The sequence below is a fragment of the Olea europaea genome, chromosome 13 (genome assembly GCF_002742605.1).
Source record: "Olea europaea var. sylvestris chromosome 13, O_europaea_v1, whole genome shotgun sequence".
Classification (NCBI taxonomy): Eukaryota; Viridiplantae; Streptophyta; class Magnoliopsida; order Lamiales; family Oleaceae; genus Olea; species Olea europaea.
Genome location: NC_036249.1, coordinates 13,010,548 through 13,023,501, shown reverse-complemented (window position 1 = coordinate 13,023,501; position 12,954 = coordinate 13,010,548). Strand labels below are relative to the sequence as shown.

Below are 12,954 nucleotides of genomic sequence, written 5' to 3'. Positions count from 1 at the left end.
CAACCTACGTGTAAAAAAGTAGCACCCATTTCATTTTATATTTCGTGCAAGACTCGTTGGCGAGCACATGGACGAAACAATTGAAGGTAAATGTGAAAAACCCTTTTTCATTTCTGAACTCCAGATATATGGTGTTGTGGGTTGTATGATTTTTTTAAAGCTCAATGGTTTGTAATCCCTAATTAGTTTTGCATTGGAGAATTTAATTGCATACACGATCATTTTGGTGAAATTTTGTTTCTCTGTTGGTTAGCTTAGTGTGGTTTATTGTTTACATTTCCTGAAAATTGACTGGATTGAATGTGATGATTTTAATATAATATGGTTTTAAACAGTTGAACATAGAATGTTTCTTAATCAGTTATCATTATGAATTACTCAACTTAAACTATCACTCCATTTGCACACAATGAAACAGAGAGGTAGATGAACGAGTAGGTAACGCAATTTCATTTATTCATACTTCTAAATATTTGTTAAATTATATCAACTAATAAATGTGGTTTATGTAAAAGGGTAAAATGGTTGCATAAAGAGGGAAGAGAGCTTGATTAGCGATAAATGCTGTAGACGATAAATCTTTCCAATTCGTGCCCCTATGGTAAAGTGTGAATCGCGGTCGGGATGTATTTGATCTAGACCAGTAGCAACTGCCTGCAGTCGGTTGATCAAGCATCATGTTCCAACCGATAATGTCAATTTCGACGAAACAGTTGAAGAATTACAGAAACGTTAGGGGCTGAATCTACCAATTTGAGGACAACAAAGGAGCGAGGACAACAATTTGCTAAATCTGCTAAATTGAAAGATGCAAAGCCACAGTAGTGTTGGGGAAAGTTATGTATAGTTCTTGGACAGTGGCGATTATGGGTAGCGTTTCATGTATTTTTGCACACAGACCAAATCTATTGGACAGTCAGGACAGAGGCTTTCCAATTTAGTATTTTTTTTGTACAGTCACGATAGTGATGTACATTAATGCTTGGTTTTGTTTTTTTGTTTTTTGTTTTTTTTGCACAGCCATGGTAGTGTTAAGATTTGGGGTCCATCTCAATAAACTCAACCTTATTAAGAGGAGTGATCCAAAATCTATTTAAATTGGTCAATATTTCGGTATTTAATCGATGTAGAATTTATTCCCTTAACATGCCCCGCAAGATGATGACTCTTTTTTAGCAGACCAATCTTGAAATCCGTGTGTTCATTTTTGAAACTTAATCGGATCGAATAGCTTGTTGGAGCTTATTGGGCTCCAATACTATGTTAAAATTTGGGGTCCATTTCAATAAGCTCAACCTTATTAAGAGGAGTGGTCCAAGATCTATTTAAATTGGTCAATATTTCGATATTTAATCGGTGTGAGATTTATTCCCTTAACAGTGCTTTTATTTTTGTCTTTTTAGATTATGTTGTTGTAGATTATGTGTATAGATGTTGAATGGTCTCAATGAATCAACTAATCCAGGCAGTACATTATTTTATGGTACTAACTTGAGTGCTAAGTCATTTTATACGGGTAACTGCATTATATTAACTTTGATTTCCACACCTTTGAACAGTATGATTTTGAACAACTAGTAACTTTTTACTACTCCAGGTATCAGTACCATATAAGTGAAACTCTTTTCACTTGCCAACATCAGTACCTCAATAAGTATGGTCTTATTAGACATATTCAACCAACAAATGTAATCAAGTTCTCTCTCTCTTTTAATATGTAACTTGTCTAGTTGTGACACAAGCATTTGACAATCGTGACATAAGGATTTTTCACCAGCAAACATATTCAACCAGGAACACGAATAAAAATAGCCATTAAGCAATGACACGACAAAGAAACGCTTGAAAGCTCTAGCACAGTACGTAGTATCCTAGACAAATTGAACTGGTCATTGAACAAATATATCTATTGATCATGCGAAGAACGATTGAAAGTGGGAAGACCGGGAGATTATGTTTATCTCCAACATCATAATACATCATAATATCTATTTGATATTAATTGATACAAGAGATCATTTCATATTGGCAATTCATATTGTTCTAACTTGTTAATGAATACATATGCAGTAATGATCGAATAACATATCATGATTACAATGAAATTCGTACACCAAAGAACAATCACAGTCAACATTGTTTTATGAATAACGTAGGTGAAAACATTTTATGGAGCTCCTTCCTTATGTTTCCCTTTCTTCTCCATGTCTCCTTTTCTCTTGTGGATACCAATATTTAGGAGAGAAATGTAAACGTCGTGTTCTTCAATTATTTTAGCAGTAGTCTTCAACATAGAAGACAGATCTTCGACTTGGATTGCCCTTTGGTGATCAGGCTTTATGAACATAGATTCTGAAGAATACGAAATTTCGTAAATTCATATTCATCTCCATTTGACAGAAAAAGGAAAGAAATTGGACAAATGAATTCATATTAATAACTCAATTAATATTAATCTCATTTTCGTAAATTCATATCTAAGTTAACGAATAAAAGAAAAAAAATGAAAATAACAGAAATGGAAATGGAAACAACAAATAAATAACAGCTATGAAATAGAAATGGAAGAATAATGGGAAAAAGTGAAATTAACAAATAAAAGAAGGACAACTTTTTCCCTAAAATTTCCCTCTACACTATCACCTTCAGCATCATGTCACTTACTTGCTCAAGTTCAAATCGGTTACTAGAAGAGATGAAATTCACTTTCGCAGCACGTCGGCTTTTCCAACAAATAAGAGATGGAAATTGATTTTATTTATTTGTTAACTTGAGATATGATTTGGCCTCTTCGCGTGGTCAACAACGACGGAATAGATTTTGGGTAATTGATTTTATTTTGAATTTATAATGGGAGAATAGTGTTTTTTCGAAAATTGTGTAGTTGAAAAGTTTTCGATCTGAATACCATATTATTTTATTGAATATTGTGTGGTTGAAAATGTGAGAGAAAAAAATTAAATTAAATTGAAGATTTTTAAAGGGATCAAACGGGAGCTTTGTGCTTCGGATTTCAGGGGAATTTGGGTCTTTGGGTTTAGAGTGGAGAGCTAGTAAATTTCATAGTTATTCGAGGGATTTAGGATGAAGCTTGGCTAATTGATTTGGGAATTTTCGTCTTTTTCTTCATTCAGGCACTTAGGGTTTGAGAGATTTAGGATGGGATAAACTGACTTCAAGCTTTGTTGTGATGGTGGAATTTGATTTTGTTATATCGTGTTTTATGAAATTGGTGTAGCCGTTTGATGAAGGCGTGTTTTAGCTAAATGCGATGGCCTTGAGTTGGCAAATATTTTACATTTGTATGGATTCCACCTTAATTTTTCGTCAGCTACATCAGCACGTCTACTGACAAATTCAACCTGGAGAGTAATGGACACCGACGAAGTAAAGTTAGTGGTTAAGGGGATAATTTTAATAGTTCGATGATTAAATTGTGACACCATGTAAATTTCGGAGTCTAATAAAACATTTAATTTAACTCATATAAAAATCGCTGCGCCTCCTCTCCTTCGCAACTCAGTAAAAAAAACAGTGTTTCTTCCCCCATCTAGTTTGTTTTTTTAACTGAAGTATCTCGCTCTCTTTCTCAAAAATTTGCCCCCCCTTCTTGTTGTGCTTCCAAATCCTGTAATCTACTGCATCAATATAATGTCTTCAAATGCTGATCATTTAGAAAACGGAGCTCCCAAACCCGAAGCCGAGTCCGAGCAAGCACCACCTGCCACCGATCCAGATCCCGATTCAAACGACATCGGAATCCAGCATACAGATATACAATCACCAGATGCGGAAGAAGATTCCAAAATCGACGACGTAGTTGAATCCGAAAAAGTACAATCAGTCCATGCGGAGGTATCGAATTCTGCGGCAGAAGAAATTTCGATCCAGCCAAATGAATCTGAGGAGAAGGAGGTAAAAAGGAATTATGTGGGGAGTGAATCGAAACTGAAACGAGAGGAAGGGAATCGGACTTTTACCATGCGAGAATTGTTGAATGAATTGAAAAACGGTGATGCCATTGAGGAGGTTGATACTCCTCAAAGGTCAGTTTCGTTCTGATGATTTAGATAAAAATTCATATTTATATTTTTTCCCCATTCGAGGTGAGAAAATGATTAAATTCAAATACAGGATTAGAAGAATATATGGTAAATGAAATAAATTGGTCGTATCATGTCGTGAATTGATTTCTTCTATGAAAATTTAAATAATGTAAAAAGCTTGATTAATTGTGGTTGCTAGGCTGAGTGATTTAGGTACTATTAATCATACAATTTAGTTCCTTATAACTGGCACTGTGAAATTCCATTCCATTCTTAGTGTGAGTATAGAGAAAGTGATTTGCGAAGATTGATGGAAGATCTGTAGTAGAGTCTTTACTGAGAGACTTGTATGATCAAGAATTGACGAAGTAAAGTACATTGGCAGTTCTATTGCGTGCTGATTAAATTTGACGATGTAAAAGACCGCCTTCTAGTCAAAATAGCAACTTCCATTATACTACACTAATTAATAGAAGAAAGAGCCATTATTATCATCTTACAGAACAATCCCATACTAATGGCACCTTATGACAGATTCAGCTTCTTGTGGAAAATTTACGATGTCAGCCCCAGTGCTATGCTTAATTCCTCAGTGTTCTTTGTATTGAGTATTGTCCTCCTTTTGGTTATCATTGATTGAAGTGCTAGTTGACATGTCAAGAATAATTTCCACTTCTCTGATTCTTGGGAAGTGCCTGCTACTATTCTTTTCCTTACACATAAATTAGACAGGTGCTGGAAAGCCAATATGCATAGCCTAGTCCAGAAATTATTACCATTAAATGTATTAAACATCCATATTGATCCCTTCATTGCTACTTTTATAATATGCAGGCGATAGTATATGTTTCACCACATTTAACCTGAATAAGTGCATTTGCTAATGGCCAGTATTTTTATCACCCTGCTGACATAGTACATAATTCACATTATGTGCAAGTCCCCATTTCCTCATCTTCATGATACTGCAACCAAGATTGAAAGCATATATGATCTCTTTTTAACCCACTTCACCTGATATTGTGCTACTGATGCTGCTCTTATCGTTAGGAGTCTCCATGCACACTTGGAAAATTCAACCTCTTGATGCCTGGAAGTCACTAGAATACAATCTTGCCTTTGTTATTGGGAAAAAGCTCTCTGGTGGTTCACTTATTGACTCTTGCACTATGGCTATTTCCTTCCTCCCATTAGGCCATTTTATTTTAGCCCCTGTTTCTCCCCCTTTAAAACAAAACTCTTTAATTTCCATACTCATTTTCAACCACACTTTTACACAATACAATATTTTGCGCTTAAACCCAAAACTTTTCCTTGATTTTTTTACCAAATATTCTCCCAAAAATCACTATTCAAAACATCATTTTTTTCTCAATAAAGGACATCAAACGGGGCTTAATTTTTCTTCAATAGTAGAACTCATCTTTGCAATCTCCTCATTGGCAAACTGCTTTACTATGTTTTCTTAAAAATGAAATCGTAGAGCTCATATGTGATTATCATGGCATAAGAAAGTATCAGGACCACCTCCAAGTTCTCACCTTCTCCCAAGCTGCAGTATCTTCCTTCAAGGCTCCAACACTAGGATATCTCGCGATAACTGCTTTATTTGGATTTGAATATTTCCCATTGCTATTGTTCCACTCACGTATCATCAGTAACCCCAATCCCCATTTTATAATGGCTTACAAATGAAAGCAGCCCCCTGCCATATTAGGGCCCTTAGTATCTTCTGACCTTCGTTAAGCTCAGCCTGTGAATTATTTTCAGAGTAAAGATACTTCCCAAATGAATGTGGACTTCAAAGAGAATGATCTGCAATCATCCAATTATAGGCTTCCAAAATTGTAACTTCAGCTCATCATCCACCTACAGTCAATGTTTAATGAGTCCTTATCATGTACTAAGGGATTTTTTTCAACATGAAGCCAGGCATAAGCTTCACCATAAAGCAAAATATATATATATATATATATATATATATATATATATATAAATTATTAAGATCTTGTGTGGTTCACATAAAAATTAGATTTTTAGTAAATTTTGATAAAAGTTGATGGAATGTGTGGTTGAGAAGTTGTGGATCCCAATAAATGAGTGGTTAAAATTTAATTGTTGATTTTGACTTAGATTTTAATCAGTTGTTTTAGCTGAACTAATCAGGGGCTAAAATACAAAATAAGCTCATAATAAATCTTAACAATCTTCAAAATTCATAATAGAATAATTTAGAGTGTATAGACAAACAAAAGAAAAAATTGTAAAAAGGAAACTATAATTTAGTTGGTGGGGGCAGTGGACATTTCCATGGTTTGGGAAACACAATTTTTTAATTTATTATTGGGTGCTATGTTATTCCCAATGGGTCTATAAGAATTTTTATGTTTGTGTTTTAACACCTAAAGCAGAGTAAATAAGTTCATAAAATTAAGAAGTGCATGCCTGACAACTGAGACGGTGTTGTGAGGAGTGTGCCTCACACAACTGAGGCATATGCCTCCAAAAAACCTGCCTTACAACAGCTCCTTGGGGCCTTTTTTGCTCATCTCACTCTGAGACAGGCCTTAAGGCAGGCCTCAATTGGGTTTTCTAAACCATGCCAGCAATCTATAATCCCGTGGCCTGCAATTTTGTGATTAGGTTCAAGCCTAAGTATTTAGCAGGCAAGTTCCTATCTCGAGCTCAGTTAGCTCAAATAGCCCTTCTTCCCCTTCACCAAACTTGTTATGTAAGAAGTGTGTTACTGTAAATTTGATTCCATCCATCCCTCTTTTCGAACTTTGGAACACACTGCCTACTTTCTGGGATGATTTCTTTGAACCTCCTCCTATACAAAGAAATCTTATGTAAAATGAAAACAACGAAAGAAAAGAAAAGCACAGAAACATGTAAATTTAGCTCTTAGCATTTTCATGGATGTCATGATTTCGTTCCTCTTCAGCTGCAAGACGAGAGGTGTCCGTAACTCATAGAAAGAGGTCAGCTTAGATGATTCCCTTCCCTCAGGCCCCTAAAACTCCCCAAGCACCTTTCCAAAGCACCGTTAATATATATTGTATATCTGCAACTTGTCATTTGCCACACAGGTTTCAACCCAGTTGATATTAACCAAAGAAAAGCTTATAGTTCATATTTTACCAATAGAAGTCTCCGATTTACTGAATTACATGTCTACACCGGGTCTTTTTCATGCAGCATATCCAGGTTACCAGCCTCCTTTATATGACATTTCTATAAACTCTGCTGTATTAGCAAGATATTCTCTTTTCTAGGCTTCTAGATCTTCCTTCTGAATTGTCTGATTGGTTATCATTGACCGTGAAGGCAGTATCCTCTTCAAGCCTTTAACTTGCTGCCAATATTTTGGTAATACATTTACTTACTATATTGCAGTGGGATGTAGGCCTAAAGTCTGGATTTTAGACATCAATGACTGTCCGTGCATAATTCTTGTGATTATGCCTTCTCTCTCTTTACTGACTTCTTTGTGTACGACTCACTTGCCAGGTGTCAGATTCAGTGGAAAAATTCCTGACTAACGGACAGTTTTTGAGAGATGAATTCAACTACTTTTTTGTAGACAATACTTGTTCTTGTGTTTCCATGTTGACTTGTTTTTGCTCTATTAGCACAAGAGATTTGAGAATTTGTCAATGTAATGCTATATTTACCCTTGTTCATCAAAGTATAGCTTTCCTGCTACCAACTTTTTATAATTCCCTTGACAAAATTCATTGTCATCGATTTATATCCTGCCGTATGCTTACTTAATCTTGGGTAGATATAAAATGGCTGACTCTCCATTATTCTCCAAATAAATGCATTTTCTTAGGAGGTTTTTTGCTTCTTGAGTGCAGAGTGTGTAATTTTCCTTGAACAATTTTGTGTAGCATTTTTTCTGTTTACCTCCTGTTCTTCTGTCTTAATCTTGGGTAGATATAAAATGGCTGACTCTCCATTATTCTCCAAATAAATGCATTTTCTTAGGAGGTTTTTTGCTTCTTGAGTGCAGAGTGTGTAATTTTCCTTGAAGAATTTTGTGTAGCATTTTTTCTGTTTACCAGGTTCTTCTGTCTTGAGCAGGACACGTGAAACTCTCAGTCATTTATTCTTTATGTGCTATTATCATGACAAGTGTTACTCCTCTTTTGTATGGTCTCTTGCGCATTTGATTTATTCCAGTCAAACAAGCACACAACAGCAAAACCAGAATGATGCTGCTATGGAGTTGATTGATAGCGTCACAGGTGTTGATGAGGAGGGTAGGTCTCGACAACGGATTCTTACATTTGCTGCAAGGAGGTAGGAATCTAGGCTATGTTTGATTCCCATTTTTTACAAAATACATTTTTCTCTCTTCTTTTCAATCACACATTCTTCATAAAATAATATTTCACATAAATAAAAAACTTTTCCTTATTTTTCAACCACACATTTCCCATCATTCTACTATTCTAAAATGCATTTTTTTCATAAAAATGGGGCTCAAACACCTTCCTAATCTAAAATTATTGTGACTTTGCAATGCACATTATTCATTTACTGTTTCTCTCTAAATGTGAGTTAATGCTTCAAAGATTTCTATGCAAACTGCAACGTGCATAGAGCTTTTAAACCCAATTTCGCATCGACTATGTGTTTCTGATTTAAATTAAATTGTGTTAGATGTGCTTAATTGTAGTGATTGATTGCTCACTAAACACAAAGATAGCCAATGAAGATGCATATCAAACTCCCCTTTATTTAGGGGGTGTGCTATTGATTTTTATCAAGTTTCAAAACATATTTTATAGTATCTTTCTGTTCAAACCTTGCTTCTTGGGGTCATATTTTCACTAGTGCTTAGATCCTTTGTCCTAAATTAATTGCTCTCCTTTCTAACTCAAACAATAGGAATTTAGTTTTATACCATCGCCATAAGATAATTGGAAGCATTTACATGACTTCAACGACTCAGGAACTATGTGATGCAAGTGTCATACTTCTTTCTTCACATTTTTTGGTCTTCTTGTTTAATGTCATGGTTGAATAATGATTAACTGCTTGAATTTGGTTCCTCTTCCTTGTCTTACTCGTACTTTCTTACAGATTATTGACTTCTTTGAAATAGAAAAATGTTCTCTCGATATTAATAAAGTATACAATCGTGCAATGAAAATTTTCTGCATGTACAATTAGTAGGAAGCATCTAGATACGTGGAGCTTCATGAACATATATTTGGGTCCTCAATATATCGATATTCACACTTGGCAGTTATATGCTCTTGACCACTCCTCTCGAGTTGAAGCACATTCATACTTCCCAGCTTTTCACGAGCACGATAAACTTTTAAACCACATAATGAGTGGGTGGAGAAAAGTCAGTCAGGTTGTGTGTCCTGAGTTTTATTTCCTCTTTCAATGAGAAAGTAACCCTTTTGACTATTTTCCTCTGAAAATATCCTTTCAAAGCTTAACAGTGTTGAGAGAAGGAGAATTTAGTTGCTACTGTTGGCACTTTTTTGCAGATATGCTAGTGCAATAGAGAGAAATCCAGGTGATTATGATGCACTGTACAATTGGGCACTGGTTCTTCAGGTATGAATATTGTGAATTTAATAGAACTTCTTGCTATAAATATATGAAGGTTTTTGTTTTTCTCCTTCCATTTTGATTCACTCTATTTGCAAGAAATGCTCGTGTATCATAGTATATCTTCCTCTAGCTGTCTTTTACACCACAATTTTTGCATCTGGCCCACTTTTGAATGGAACATAATCCACGTAAGTAACTGGTTGAAAATGAATGTCTTCTAACTTGGCATTTAGGAATTCTGTATATAGATATGCTCACAATTTATTCCATTGATTCAGGGACAGTTTTGTTTTGAGTTGTATCTAAACAATCAGAAAGTGTTTACCACATCCTCAAAGTTTGGCTATGAATGCAGGAAAGTGCAGATAATGTAAATCCTGAATCTGGTTCTCCTTCCAAGGATGCTTTGCTCGAAGAGGCTTGTAAAAAGTATGATGAGGCGACCCGTCTTTGCCCTACACTTAATGATGTATGTATTCAATGCTATGCTAAAAAAGTGTGTATAATTTATATGCAACTGCAGTAGCATCTATTGCAGTTGGAAAATGTAAGGAATATAATAATGCAGGCTTTTTACTTTTGGTGCACCATAATAAATGAAGAACCTGATCTAGATTGTATCACGTCTCTTTAAATATATCAGTTTTTGTCCACAATATTGTGCAAATGCCATGTCCTTGTGCGGTTTGTTCACATATGAATCTACATACACTTGTGGAGCAGTACCTTTATGATGGAGAAAACTAAGATGTAAGATAATTTATTGTCTGGACGATGCATAGTGGGCTTACTTCAGATTGGATCTTAGATTTACCTTGAGAAATTATTTTACAATATTTATTCTTTTATAAAACATTTATTAGATATTCACTTAAAAAGACAATCTTAATCATATTGTTACGAATGTCAGGCATATTATAATTGGGCTATAGCAATCTCTGATCGGGCGAAAATGCGAGGTCGTACCAAGGAAGCTGAGGAACTTTGGAAGCAGGTTGGAGCTTTTCCTGAAATGAACTTCAGATGCTATATGCTTATATAGTCTGATCATTAAGTTTGTGTTTTTTTTTTATATCATGATTTTTAATTCAGCTGGACATAGTATGGATGTCGGGGACATGTCAAACTCAATTGAAGAATAAAGCTCCTTTTTAATAAATTTCAAGATATGCCAATTTGAAAAACGTTGTTTCTTTTTGTCTAATTTTCAGGCTACAAAGAATTATGAAAAGGCAGTTCAACTCAATTGGAACAGTCCTCAGGTAATATTTTGAGTAATTACAGTCTTAGAAACCCCAGAAACAGCCTCTTCTGCTGCAACTTTGGATCAGCTGGTGAAAAATAGTCTCCAATGTTGATTTTACTATTGCCAAAATCTCAATTTGGTTTCTGGTCTTTCTGTCCCTCATTGTTTGGTCTTTCAACATTTATTAACCACTTCAAATTTTCTAACTTTAATATATGTATCACACAATACGACACTTCTCATATTCGCATACTTTTGTAGAATGTGCTACCTTTTTGTCTCTCTTCTTTCAGCATTTATGAACTACTTCAAATTTTCTTATATTATGCCTGTAGATTTTAATCATATTAAATTTCTAGTCAAAGTCAGTTTTAACCTCATTTCATGGGACCCATAACTTTTCAACAATACATTTCATCAACTTTTATTAAAATCTACTAAAATTTTGATTTTTAATCATCACCAAACTGGGACTATATGAATCACTCACAATGCGACACTTCTCATAATCGCTTCCTTTCACAGAATGTGCTGCCTTCTATCTATTTCCCTTATCTAACCTGGAACGACATGATTTTTATTTCTTTGCTATTTTCTGAGTTTTTTATTATTTTTTTCCAGGCACTTAACAACTGGGGGCTTGCTCTGCAGGTAAATTTGCTTAATTTCCTGCTAAACAAAACATTTAATTGCTCGCCATTCTGGATTTATGCTGCTATATGAGTCCAATAATTGGTGTATGGTTTCACGATTCTTGAGTACTTTTATCGTACCTTAAGTTTGGTAAATAATTTTATGCTTCGAATTCTTATTTCAGGAACTCAGTGCAATTGTCCCTGCTCGTGAAAAACAGACCATTGTAAAAACTGCAATCAGCAAGGTATAGAAACCATTTGATTTAGCAGTGCGCATGGGTGAATTTAAAAAAAAAGATCTGGAGAAATTTTGTTTACCTAAAACCACGCCAGATCGACCAGTTTAACACCGGGACTGGCAAACCTAATTCTAAACTGGTCTGGCCTGCACTTTTGGACTGTTTTACATTTAATGGGTCAAAACCCACTGAGCCAGGCATGTTTGTTTAAAACTGGCTACCCAGTTTTGGTAAAGCTGGTTGGGTTGTATATTCATCCTCAAATGCAAGTTATAGAAATCGTCCTCAACTGCATGTTGTGTATTTCAATCTGAGGCTATGAAGATCGAAGTTTCACTTCTCTTCTGCTGCACCATACCCTAGTTTGTTGTGTTTATTTTCCTCTACTGTGCGTATAAATCAACTCCAAAAAATTATTATCCCAAAAGAAAAGAAATAAACAATTTGTCATTTTTTTTCCTAATTAATTGCAAGTACTCTCCAATTTACACTTACAGAAAATTGAAAATTTTCTTATTTTGGCATTTATATGAATTTATATGTGACGAACCGAGTAGAAAATTTTTATGTGTTTTAGAAAATTCACTTTTATCCAAGCTAATCCCAATTTATTTAGCTTAAGATAAATAAGGATAATATAAGAAAGAAGTTATAAAGCACGAAATCATTTAACAATAATGAAATCAAATAAATATATATGTTTATACTGACTAGGCTTCGAATATTATGTCTGTATGACTTAAAAAATCGACCTCTAAAAATAAAAAGAATAATTTCATTATTATTGTAATCAACCACAAACCATTTAAACCTCTTATTTTGCCAGGTGGTACATTTTACAATTTCTTATATAATTCTCCAAATTTGAGATAGTCCCCATGTTACTCAAATTTTCTGCTATTATTTATCAATAAACAAGTTTTGGATTCAATAAACTGCCAAATTATTAATGTATTTGGACATTGGAAATATGACAATGCCACATTTATTTTCCTAAAGGAAGTACATGCGAGAGGAAAAGGGGTGATGCATATTATATTTTTAAGTTGATTTTGATAATAATATGCATGGGGAAGAAACAAAAGACGGGGAGTGTGACATTATGGTGGGGGGGTGTCATTTATTTGATTTGAAGAGAGAGAGAGAGAGAGAGAGACTTTTATCATTTTTCATCTTGTTATTTCTCTTTATGCAATGCAATGCATTGCTAA

The 12,954-nt window shown here is 34.6% G+C and overlaps 1 protein-coding gene across 1 annotated transcript in view; it reads left to right on the top strand.

Moving 5' to 3' along the window:
• Window positions 1-3,502: 3,502 nt before the first annotated feature.
• Window positions 3,503-12,954, top strand: part of LOC111407660 (protein HLB1) — a 12,190-nt gene continuing 2,738 nt past the window's right edge. The window contains 9 exon segments of the mRNA XM_023037282.1: window positions 3,503-4,046; window positions 8,232-8,351; window positions 9,557-9,626; window positions 9,979-10,092; window positions 10,534-10,617; window positions 10,835-10,885; window positions 11,491-11,520; window positions 11,687-11,773; window positions 12,107-12,109. Of these exon segments, the coding sequence (XP_022893050.1) occupies window positions 3,652-4,046; window positions 8,232-8,351; window positions 9,557-9,626; window positions 9,979-10,092; window positions 10,534-10,617; window positions 10,835-10,885; window positions 11,491-11,520; window positions 11,687-11,773; window positions 12,107-12,109 (954 nt within the window). The 5' untranslated portion in view covers window positions 3,503-3,651.